General features: G+C 43.3%; 1 protein-coding gene across 3 annotated transcripts in view; it reads right to left on the minus strand.

Moving 5' to 3' along the window:
• Positions 1–802: 802 nt before the first annotated feature.
• Positions 803–12,691, minus strand: part of slc39a6 (solute carrier family 39 member 6) — a 34,872-nt gene continuing 22,983 nt past the window's right edge. For 2 of the 3 annotated variants that reach the window (XM_046321404.1, XM_046321405.1), the window contains exons 8-12: positions 7,934–8,018; positions 7,009–7,404; positions 6,512–6,592; positions 5,809–5,999; positions 803–2,305 (exon numbers count right to left, since the gene is read on the minus strand). In XM_046321404.1, coding sequence (XP_046177360.1) covers positions 2,153–2,305; positions 5,809–5,999; positions 6,512–6,592; positions 7,009–7,404; positions 7,934–8,018 — 906 coding nt within the window. In that variant the 3' untranslated portion in view covers positions 803–2,152. The remainder of the gene's footprint in view (positions 2,306–5,808; positions 6,000–6,511; positions 6,593–7,008; positions 7,405–7,933; positions 8,019–12,691) is intronic. The other variant, XM_046321406.1, reaches the window with a different exon arrangement.

The following is a 12,691-nucleotide window of genomic DNA, read 5'->3' on the forward strand; positions in this document are numbered from 1 at the left end:
CTTGAAGGCTTGAACCATAAATAAGAAAAAGGGTAACAAAGAAAATACATTACCCTACCTATGAGGATGTTAAACTGCTTGTTCAACTTATCACAGTTGTATGAAGTAGCACCTACAATTCAAGTAGCTCAACAAAGGTACAATGACTTGATATGGTAGTGTTTACATTGCCAATACACACACACACACCACCTGCTACCAGCAAAATAGATTTAGTCATTTGACCACTGGATGGCAAACACTCACATTGTCTCTGGTAGGCTTGGGCGGTATACCAGGATATTCCAAATATCGACGGTGTGATTAAAAGTACAAGACATCTAAGATGTGTCGAATAAATTATATCCAGCTCAGGGCGCCAGCTTTAATGGTCCTGTGTAGCTCAGTTGGTAGAGCATGGCGCTTGTAACGCCAGGGTAGTGGGTTCGATCCCCGGGACCACCCACACGTAGAATGTATGCACATATATTATTATTATTATATTTAATGCATTTGTTTTGCGAACTTAAAATATAGCTAAACTTGTAACACATTTCTTTTGGAAGCAAAGTGTCAAGATCAAACTTCTTGGTTTACAGCAGACATTCAAATTGTTTTGTTTCGTCGTCGTCCCGACAGTATGACCATCTGAATACTGCCCAACCCTATTCAGTGGCACTGTCAATTGAGTTCAATGTCAGAGGACCTGCCCAGAGCAGCATAACTACTTTCAAGTTCCAGATCAAAAGTCTTTTCATTGTTCACGTTACATTCTTGTGGGTGCAGTCATACTCTACTTATCCAGTGAGGCCAAAGAGGGTGGTAGTAGGCAATACCTTTTATTTTTCTTCTGGAATGTAAAGTAACACATATTACATCCAAAGCTGCCTGACTTACACAACAGTAAAATAATGGCACACAGACAGGATCTCTTCATTATATACCTCTTCCTAAACAGTGTGTGAAACAGATGAAACCGTTAATTTTTCCTAACCAAACCTTTGGTTATCTTCTCAAAACACAGCGTGATGAGATATTGTCACGATAACTTAAAAACATAATACCACTGAGTGGCTTCATTCTGAACAGACATAGATCACACATTCATCATAGGACCTTTGAAAGAAGTTACCACTATAATCACTTAGTGAAGAGAGAATTTTCATGTTATCAGATCGATCACTATCTATCTAGTCCCATGACTGGATATCCTACTGACACTGGCTAAATTAACAAACTTCGGGATAGAGATGGAGCCTTTTTTCCTCTAATAGACTACGTTCATGGGAGAAAATGCTCAACACTGTGTTACTTGTGAGATACTGTACCTCTGAAATAGCTCTGCAAATCAAGGCTAATTTCCAACACATTTACAACCACGTTTCCTCTGTGGACAATGTAACAGACTTAAAAGACTGATCAAAGTCTTGGCTTGATTCATTTTGATCAGGCACTTAAAGACTTGGTGCACTGCTACCAAAGAGGTGGGACAGGTTGGGATTAAAACAGGCTCAAGCCGACCGGCACTTACAATGTTTAAAGTCACAACCTGTGGTACAGTGCCCCGAAATTGGGCATGGAGCATCTTTGCCCAATCAATGAGCTTTCACTTGACCCTTGTGGATTTTAAATAAACACAACATTTAAAGGACTGGCCCATGTCCTTTCCAAACATCCCATCAACAAAACACAGTCCTCCATTTTGTTTTTTTTTACTGTAAATCTTGACCAGAAATAAAACATGAAGCACACTGAGGGAAGACGGACAACTATGCAACAAAGGTTTGACAGACAAAAAACACATACAGAATACATGCCAATTGACATTTTGCAACAGGTGAACCTTGACCAAAAAGAACTGTTCACACTATTAATTTCTTTTTTCAATTCTTGGAGGAGATGTGCGGGAAAAAACACAGTAATGGCTGACTCGTGATGTGGCCACTCGGCAGGTGAGACACACGGCACTTGGTCCTGTCAGTTTGAGGAGTGTTTCTTAACACTGCTGGTTTTCCAAGGATGCCTGTGAATGTGGGCTTTTACAAATCAAACTTAAGGCTACATTCTGTTCTAATCAACTAACTATCTATTCCTTCTCCCAGTACCAAATTCGGTTTGGATTCAAACCTGCAAACACAGGGGTCCTTGGAGACCAGGTTTGAGATCCATCAGTTTAGAGGTCTATTTCCAGCTGGATTTTGTGTTCAAAGATTGCGATGAGCAGCATGATGCAGAAGCCCAACAGGATGCCTGCGTTCTGGAGCAGGAAGAAGCCGCAGTGGCTGAAGCCGTGGTCCCCAGCATCGTTGTGGAGCATCTCCGGGACCTGTAAAATGTCAAACACTGGTTTGTACTGAATGGAAGTGATCTGGGAAAGCAGCTTCTAACTCAAGGCATAGAATCAAGTAAACAGGCCAAGCCTGCATCCCCATTCTCCACCCTTCCGCTAAATATGCAATTTTACACTTGAAAGGATTTAACAAATGGTGGAAATGCTCTCCAACCAATAATTACACCAACCCTTTTGCTTTTAAAACGCATGATGGTAAGGGCTGCACGATTTATCGAATTTATATTGACATCACAAGACATCCATACTTTTAGTATATTTTGAAATGCCACTAAGCCGCTGGTAATGTAAATTTGTGGTAACAGAAGCCTCCAATCACAGACGCACCTTAAATGTATTCCTGGTCAAGAAATTGCTCTTATGGAGCTTTGGATGACATCATCATGGCCACAAGAGGTCAGACTTGAGGAGACTTAGCTGGGCTGTACAACAGCTGCCTGTGACAACCTGCTTCTCTCACGGAGTGTGTGTGTGTGTGTGTGTGTGTGTGTGTGTGTGTGTGTGTGTGTGTGTGTGTGTGTGTGTGTGTGTGTGTGTGTGTGTGTGTGTGTGTGTGTGTGTGTGTGTGTGTGTGTGTGTGTGTGTGTGTGTCTGTGTCTGTGTGTCTGTGTGTGTGTCTGTGAAGAGGCCATATGGTTCAGAGGGCCACTTATCAGCAAGCTAAGCAAAAGGCTAAGCAAAAAGCTAAGCAACAGTACAATTCTGTTTGCCTTGATGGGATGGGTATTTTTTTGACAAGTCCTGCTGAACCAGCATAACAGATGGTAATGACTGTTGGTTAAAAAAAAAACTCAATGTTGCTCTGTTGGTGGTTGGACAACTGACTACTGCTAAAAACAGTTGCATGGCCTGAAAAGGTGTAACAGTTCACCAACCCCATGTTTCGGTACCTATTGCCGTTTTGGGTTCATGGTTTCCTTTTAACAGGAAAATGAAATGTCAACAGTTAAACTGAAATTTAGTACAGTAAGAAAATGCAAAGTGTTGGTATTCCTGATTCCATATATTGTCACGAGACATAATGACTGATAAGAGAACAAAAATCAGAAACACCAACACTTTATTTTCTTAAATAAATAAAAAACACGATTACTCATCAACAACACTAAAATAAAGTGCAATATGCTTGTGAAATTAATATGTAAACATGGCTTAGACATTGTATACATGCTATAATGTTTTCTTACAAACAGAAAAATATGCGCACTTGTGTGACTTTCATAAAGGGTGTGTAGCACAGTACTTCTCATTTCCCACTCCGGGTATGTGATGTTACAGTGCCTTAGGAAAGTATTCAGACCCCTTGACTTTTTCCAGATTTTGTTACGTTACAGCCTTATTCTAAAATGTTGTAAATAGTCTTTTCCCCTCAATCTACACAAAATACCCCATAATGACAAAGCAAAAACAGGCTTAGAAATGTTTGCAATTTTTTTGTTGCTAAAAACTGAAAAATCACATTGACATAAGTCAATCGGACCCTTTACTCAGTACTTTGTTGAGGCACCTTTAGCAGCGATTACAGCCTAGAGTCTTCTTGGTTCTGACGCTACTAGCTTGGCACACCTGTATTTGGAAAGTTTCTCCCATTCTTCTCTGCAGATCCTCTCAAGCTCTGTCAGGTTTGATGGGGAGTGTCGCTGCACAGCTATTTTCAGTCTCTCCAGAGATGCTAGATTGGGTTCAAGTCCAGGCTCTGGCTGGACCACTCAAGGACATTCAGAGACTACTCCTGCAATGTCTTGGCTGTGTGCTTAGGGTTGTTGTCCTGTTGGAAGGTGAACCTTTATCCCAGTCTGAGGTCCTGTCTTCTGGAGCAGGTTTTCATCAAGGAGCCCTCTGTACTTTGCGCCATTCATCTTTCCCTCGATCCTGACTGACTCCTAGTCCCTGCCGCGGAAAAACATCCCCACAGCATGATGCTGCCACCACCGTGCTTCACCGTAGGGATGGCGCCAGGTTTCCTCCAGACATGATGCATGGCGAGTTCAATCTTGGTTAGTCCAGAGAATCTAGTTTCACATCGTTTGCAAGTCTTTAGGTGCCTTTTGGTATACCCCAAGCAGGCTGTCATGTGCCTTTTTACTGAGGAGTGGCTTCTGTCTTGGGAGAAGTGATGCTGTTTTTCTCCGGTGGTAGGAATGTGTAAACATGAGGTGTTGGCTGCTGAATGGGCTATTCTCGTTGAGCATTAGCAACATACTCTCTGTCCATCATCACCATTGTAATCTACTGGGAAGCCAAAATGTTCCCAAATTGGACATAACGAGGATGGAGAATCCTCCAGGTTTATCAACCCCACCATTCACCATCGTACATAACTAGTCAGTGGTGTAAAGTGCTTAAGTAAAAATACTTTAAAGTACAACTTTTTATAAATTTATTTAACTAGGCAAGTCAGTTAAGAACAAATTCTTATTTTACAACCCACTGTTCCCCGGTAGGCCATCATTATCTGCCTTGTTCAGGGGCAGAACGACACATTTTTTACCTTGTCAGCTCAGGGATTCGATCCAGCAACCTTTCGGTTACTGGCCCAATGCTCTTAGGCTCCCTGCTGCCCCAATATATCTGTAGTTTATCATTTATATTTTTGTCAACTTTTGCTTTTACTTCCTACTTCCTTTTACAGTCCTAGAGAAAATACTTCAGTACTTTTTACTCCAAACATTTTCTGACACCCAAAAGTACTCGTTACATTTTTAATGCTTAGCAGGACAGAAAATGACATCCCTGGTCATACCTACTGCCTCGGATCTGGCAGACTCAAACACAAATGCTTAGTTTGTCTGAGTGTACCCCAGGCTATCCGTAAATAAATTAAAAAAAAACAGACAATTATGCCATCTAGTTTGCGTAATTTAAGGAATTTGAAATGATTCTTACATTTTATCTTGATAATTAAGTATATTTTTTACAGTTACTTTTCTATTGTTGTTTTTTTAAATATTTAAAACCAAATACTTTTCCTCAAGTAGAATTTCACTGGGTGACTTTCACTTCAGTCATTTTCTATTAAAAAGGTATCTTTACTTTTACTCAAGTATAACAGTTAAGTTATTTTTCCACCACTGTAACTAGTTCCCGGCTGCGCCACACAAAAAAAAGGAAGCTTGAAACGCAGCAATTAAGATCCAAATTTTCATTACGTGAGCATAGGCTCTAGTTGTTTTAGCGGAACAGCCCGAAATGTTTGTTTTTTCAGCTCTGATTTACTCATGAGGCACACAACGCAGCGTAGGCATAGCCTATTGACCTAAAGTTTTTATTAAAAATAATTTAATGTAGAGGTCCCTATATGAACAGTTCGGTGCAAATATGTACCATTACACCCCTACTGATTATGACTATGGCCTGTGCAAAACACCTAAAAAGTATGGCCAATAATGCTATCATTTACAAAGCTACACCATCTTCTATACAATGTCCTTTCAAGAACCAGCAAATACACAGACATGCATGTTAATTATGGGACTTACCATGTCCACCAGGGCAACATACATGAAGAGCCCGGCGGTGAGGGCGAAGATCCACATGCAGATGTTGTCAGCGTAGTGCCCAATGAGGATGCCCGTGATCATGCCCAGGTACGCCATCATGGCAGACAGCATGTTGTAGAGAATGGCCTGTCGCACTGTCATGCCAGCCTTCAACAGCACAGCGAAGTCACCTAAGGGGGAGGAAGGATGCAAGGCGTTAGGACACATGGACCGGAGAAAAAGATGCAACAATTCAATGAGCAGCGCACTAGGCAGTGTTATTTCCTAGATTCCTTTAGCAGCGGCACTGCACCAATGTTAAATTGTTGCCAAACCCCAAAAATATGGAAGATGGAAAAATATTTCTGAATAAGCGCACTTTCAAGATGTGAAAGCTGTACACATTTATGAAGACAATCCCATAGTAGCAAACTTGTCTATTGGTCAGCTTGTCGTTGTGCGTTCTATGAGAGAACAAAACATTCCTCGAAGTGCTTTCAAATTGAAAGTGCTACTGCCACAGGGAGAGAAACATGCAAAAGCCCAGTCATTGCACAACATTTTGATGCAATTGGGGAAAACCACACCTTTTAAAGCAGTTTTGACAGCTACTGTTAAAAAAAAGAGGGGGTGTTCATTCAACATCAAAAGTGTCCGCCTCAAGTTAAAATGACAGCTGTAAGTATTGGCTGTTTCGTCTTACCCAGCTCGTGAGGCAGTTCATGGCAGAACACAGCTACCGACGTACTGAGGCCACTGGACAGCCCTTCCGTGAACGCCGCCCCTGTCATAAGTCATTAAGAAACATGAAATAACCACTAACCCAAAAACAACAACTGCTCCCCGGGCTCCGATGATGTGGACGTTGATTAAGGCAGCCCCCCGCACCTCTCTGACACAGATTGGGTTAAATGTGGAAGACATGTTGCATGCATTCAGTTGTGCAACCGACTAGGTATCCCCTTTCCCTTTACAAAAACGTTAAGAAATAAAGTTTCTGTACAGCACTTTGAGATATCAGCTGATGCAAGACGGGCTATATAAATACATCTGATTGATTCTGTAATAGCGCAAACTAATTTCTCTCCTCGTCAATTTATTTAGGTCATCCTCAAATAGCTGAAAAGAAAAAGAAAACCTTAAAACAGCATTATCAACCTGACGCTTTCCCCTTGAGGCCAAGTTAAAACGTGAACCCACCGATGGCCAGGCCGTCACTGAAGTTGTGCAGCCCGTCGCCCATGATGACCATCCAGGCTAGCGTGGCCACACCCGCCTGCTGGAAGTGCTGTTCCGAGTACGAATGAGAGTGGCTGTGTGGATGGTGGTTCTGAGAGTGGTGGTGGTGCAGGATGTGATGGTATTCGTGGTGGTGGTGGTGCAGGTTGTCTGCCTCGCCCACCGTATCGTGGAAGTGGGAGTGGCACTTGTTCTCACAGTCCCCTGCTGTGTAGGTGGCAGCAGCCGAGCCCGACATGGAGGCGTAGCCCTCGGGTGAGGTGGCGGGCGCCAGCATTACCTCCTCCTCCTCGCTGACCCGGTGGAGCCCATCGCTGTGGTGGTCGCCGAAGTTGCCACCTCCGTTAATATTCACATCTTTGGGGGAAATGGACACGACAGAAGGTTAATTGTTTTGTGTGTTTTTTTAAAGAGTGGGAATTCTCACTCATTTCTGTATTTTTCATGTTTATTAGAAAGAGACAGTGAGAGAAACAAAGTTAGGCGGACAGTGTGTGTTAGAAATTGCATGGGTCGGATTCGAACTCAAACACTAGCAACAATGTGCTCCGAAAGTAATTAACCCACAACACATGGTCGTTTAAATGTTAATCCTTTGGTCTTTTTGTCTGGGCAAGGACAATGTCTTACTGGTGAAATTAGCCTTTGAGCCAAATCTGGCACATGCATTACATAAATGCTGATTAATGTGCATTATCCCTGTCAAATAGACGTTATAAAAATAAAGTAAGTATAAGTTGGTTGCATGCATCGTCAATAAATGTTAGGATTATAAAACTAGGAAGTCAAACTTTGTCTCTGCATCTGTGTTTTAACACACTGAGACAGAGTGAATGTCACATTGTTAAATGTCTCCACAACCCCCGACGATCTCTTTCAGATTGACCTTCAATTGGCTTTAGGTCATTCTCCTCCAGGCCCGGTAGTTTCTCAGGATCCACCTTGTCATCATTCTGGTCATATTTCTTCACCTGTTTGGTTAATATGAGATTAATAGTGGTAAGAACAAAGATCTTCATCTTCACATATTTTGTAACTGCAGATCACAACATACATGAAATTAAAAGAAGAAATACGAATACAAGATGCTGAATGATGGAACCATGTAGTTGCAACGGTATTTCTACATTTTCTACATCTATTTCAACGCTTCAATGATTGTTTTCAGCAGCGGTGAAAAGGGTGAGGGGGCATTGCTACTAGCATAAGAGCAATGAGAAGCTAGCTGCTCCCATTCATTGAATCGACTATCCATTTAAAATGTAGTCTCGGCAGAAATACTGCACACACACACACACACACACACACACACACACACACACACACACACACACACACACACACACACACACACAGTATAACTAACCTTGTGGGGACACACAATTCAGTCCCATTCAAAATCCTATTTTACCTAACCCCAACCCTAGCCCCTAACCCTAAACCCCCTAGAAATAGCATTTCATGGTGTGGAGACTAACAAAAGTTCCCCAGTTTGTAAAACAAGTATAGTACCACAAGTATAGTTAAACACACACAAACATTAAGAACACCTTCCTAATATGGAGTTGCGCCCTTGGAACAGCCTCTACCACCCCATAGCACTCACTTCCGTCATCATGAAGTGCTTTGAGAGACTAGTCAAGGACCATATCACCTCCACCCTACCCGAAACCCTAGACCCACTCCAAATTGCTTACCGCCCAAATAGGTCCACAGACGATGCAATCTCAACCACACTGCCCTAACCCATCTGGACAAGAGGAATACCTATGTGAGAATGCTGTTCATCGACTACTGCTCGGCATTTAACACCATAGTGCCCTCCAAGCTCGTCATCAAGCTCGAGACCCTGTGTCTCGACCCTGCCCTGTGCAACTGGGTACTGGACTTCCTGACGGGCCGCCCCCAGGTAGTGAGGATAGGTAACAACATCTCCACCCCGCTGATCATCAACACTGGGGCCCCACAAGGGTGCGTTCTGAGCCCTCTCCTGTACTCCCTGCTCACCCACGACTGCGTGGCCACGCACGCCTCCAACTCAATCATCAAGTTTGCGGACGACACAACAGTGGTAGGCTTGATTACCAACAACGACGAGACGGCCTACAGGGAGGAGGTGAGGGCCTTCGGAGTGTGGTGTCAGGAAAATAACCTCACACTCAACATCAACAAAACTAAGGAGATGATTGTGGACTTCAACAGCAGAGGGAACACCCCCCTTTCCACATCGATGGAACAGTAGTGGAGAGGGTAGTAAGTGAAGTTCCTCAGCATACACATCACAGACAAACTGAAATGGTCCACCCACACAGACAGCATCGTGAAGAAGGCACAGCAGCGCCTCTTCAACCTCAGGAAGCTGAAGAAATTTGGCTTGTCACCAAAAGCACTCAAACTTCTACAGATGCACAATCGAGAGCATCCTGTCGGGCTGTATCACTGCCTGGTACGGCAACTGCTCCGCCCACAACCGTATCACCACAGGCAAACTACCTGCCCTCCAGGACACCTACACCACCCGATGTCACAGGAAGGCCATAAAGATCATCAAGGACAACAACCACCCGAGCCACTGCCTGTTCACCCCGCTATCATCCAGAAGGCGAGGTCAGTACAGGTGCATCAAAGCTGGGACAGAGAGACTAAAAACAGCTTCTAACAGCCAGCACTAACATTGAGTGGCTGCTGCCAACACAATGACTCAACTCCAGCCACTTTAATAATGGAAATTGATGTAAAATATATCACTAGCCACTTTAAACTGTTTAAACATAGTCTGTAAGCGCGAGTTCATTTGCACACAAAAGTATCATACAATGATGGAAAGTGTGTTTTGTCCTTGTTAATGCAGACAGAGAAGAGCTCCAACCTCTTAAATCAGCCTCAATTTTGTCCCGCACAGAGTCCCTGTAATCCTAGATTCAGCTCATTCAGGGAGAAAATACATCACCCAGAAAGGCCAGTCATGTGAGAAACTCGTCATCAGACAAGTGAAAATTATGGTCAGAAAGCTAGTCTCTCAATTAAAAAAAAATATATATATATGTCAATACTTTGCCCCTTGATGACCAGCGCACTTCTATATGTTGTAAAAGTGTTACATGGTCACTGCCCATATCATTGCAAAGAGCAGAAAATACAGTTCAGGGGCCTTGCTTTATTAAAGTGAACCATTTTTCCACTGTGTCCAAATGTCCAAAACGTCTTTCAAGCTGTGAGGCAGCAAGAGCCTCTCGGTGGATACTGCAGTGTACCCAATACTGTATGCCTCCCTGTCATTACAGATCCATACAGATACCAACATGAGCAGCAGCCGCTATATTTGGCTAAATATTAAATAAATATATAATAAAATAATTAAATACCATTTGTGGAATTGGCGAGAATCACATTTTTATTTGGGGTCCCAACGACATCGCGTATCCCAGTTTGGAAATATCTGATCGACACTGATTCAAGTGCTTTTAATAAAGACACATCAGTAATCAATCATAGCTTACATTCACCTAGTTGACTGTGCCTTTAAAGAGCTTGGAAAATTATGTCATGGCTATAGAAGCTTCTGATAGGCTAATTGACATCATTTGAGTCAATTGGAGGTGTACCTGTGGATGTATTTCAAGGCCTACCTTCAAACTCAGTGCCTCTTTGCTTGACATCATGGGAAAATCAAAAGAAATCAGCCAAGACCTCAGAAAAACAAGTGTAGACCTCCACAAGTCTGGTTCCTCCTTGGGTGCAATTTCCAAATGCCTGAAGGTACCACATTCATCTGTACAAACAATAGTACGCAAGTATAAACACCTTGGGACCACGCAGCCGTCATACCGCTCAGGAAGGAGACGCGTTCTGTCTCCTACAGATGAACATACTTTGGTGTGAAAAAGTGCAAATCAATCCCAGAACAAGCAGCAAAGGACCTTGTGAAGATGCTGGAGGAAACACACCGAGTTTACTAAATATTAAGAACACCCGCTTGTTCCATGACACTGACCAGGTGAAAGCTATGATCCCTTATTGATGTCACTTGTTAAATCCATTTCAAATCAGTGTAGATGAAGGGGAGGAGACATGTAGATGAAGGGGAGGAGACATGTAGATGAAGGGGAGGAGACAGGTTTAAGAATAATTTAAGCCTCGAGACAATTGAGACAGATTGTGTATGTGCCAATCAGAGGGTGAATGGGCAAGACAAAAGATTTAAGTGCCCTTGAGCGGGGTATGATAGTATGTGCCAGGCGCACCGGTTTGTGTCAAGAACGACAAAGGTGCTGGGTTTGTCACACAACAGTTTCCAGTGTGTATCAAGAAAGGTCCACCAACCAAAAGGACATCCAGCCAACTTCAAACAACTGTGGCAAGCTTTGGAGTCAACATGGGCCAGAATCCCTGTGGAACACTTCCGACACCTTGTAGAGTCCATTGCCGGATGAATTGAAGTTGTCCTGAGAGCTAAAGCGGGGGTGCAACTCAATATTAGGAAGGTGTTCCTGATGCTTTGTACACACATTCAGAAAGTATTCAGACACCTAGACTTTTTTCACATGATTTTTTAACGTTACAATGGATTAAATAAAAAGCAAAAACCAAGCCATGAGATCAAAGGAATTGCCCATAGATCTCTGTGATAGGATTGTGTCGAAGCACAGATCTGGGGATGTGTACCAAAAGATTTCTGCAGCATTGAAGGTCCCCAAGAACACAGTGGCCTCAATCATTCTGCAGCATTGGAAGATCCCCAAGAACACAGTGGCCTCCATCATTCTGCAGCATTGAAGGTCCCCAAGAACACAGTGGCCTCCATCATTCTTAAAATGGAAGAAGTTTGGAACCACCATGACTTCTCCTGAAGCTGACCGCACATGCAAACTGAGCAATCGGGGGGAGAAGGGCCTTGGTCAGTGACCAAAAGTCCAATGGTCACTGACAGAGCTCCAGAGTTTCTTCTTTGGAGATGGGGGAACCTTCCAGATGGACAACCATCTCTGCAGCACTCCACCAATCAGGCCGTTATGGTAGAGTGGCCAGACTGAAGCCACACCTCAGTAAAAAGGCGCATGACAGCCTGCTTGGAGTTTGGCAAAAGGCACCTAAAGGACTCTCAGACCATGAGAAACAAGACTCTGGTCTGAAAAAATAAATAAAATAAGATTGAACTCTTTGGCCTGAATGCAAAGCAACACTTCTAAAGGAAACCATGCCTACAATGAAGCATGGTGGTCATGCTGTGGGGATGATTTTCAGCGGCGGCAGGGACTGGTCAGGATCGAGGGAAAGATGAACAGAGCAAAAGTACAGAGTGATCCTTGATGAAAACTTCCTCCAGAGCACTCAGGACCTCAGACTGGGGTGAAGGTTCTCCTTCAACAGAACAACGACCCTAAGCACACCACCAATACAACGCAAGAATGGCTTCGGGACAAGTCTCTGAATGTCCTTGAGTGGCCCAGCCAGAGCCCGGACTTGAACCTGATCGAACATCTCTGGAGAGACCTGAAAACACATGTGCAGCTCACCCCATTCAACCTGACAGAGCTTGAGGGGATCTGCATAGAAGAAAATCCCCAAATAAAATGTGTGCCAAGCTTGTAGTGTCATACCCAAGAAGACTCTAGGCTGTAATCGCTGCCAAAGGTGCTTCAAC

This window comes from Oncorhynchus gorbuscha, linkage group LG22, assembly GCF_021184085.1.
Source record: "Oncorhynchus gorbuscha isolate QuinsamMale2020 ecotype Even-year linkage group LG22, OgorEven_v1.0, whole genome shotgun sequence".
NCBI lineage: Eukaryota > Metazoa > Chordata > Actinopteri > Salmoniformes > Salmonidae > Oncorhynchus > Oncorhynchus gorbuscha.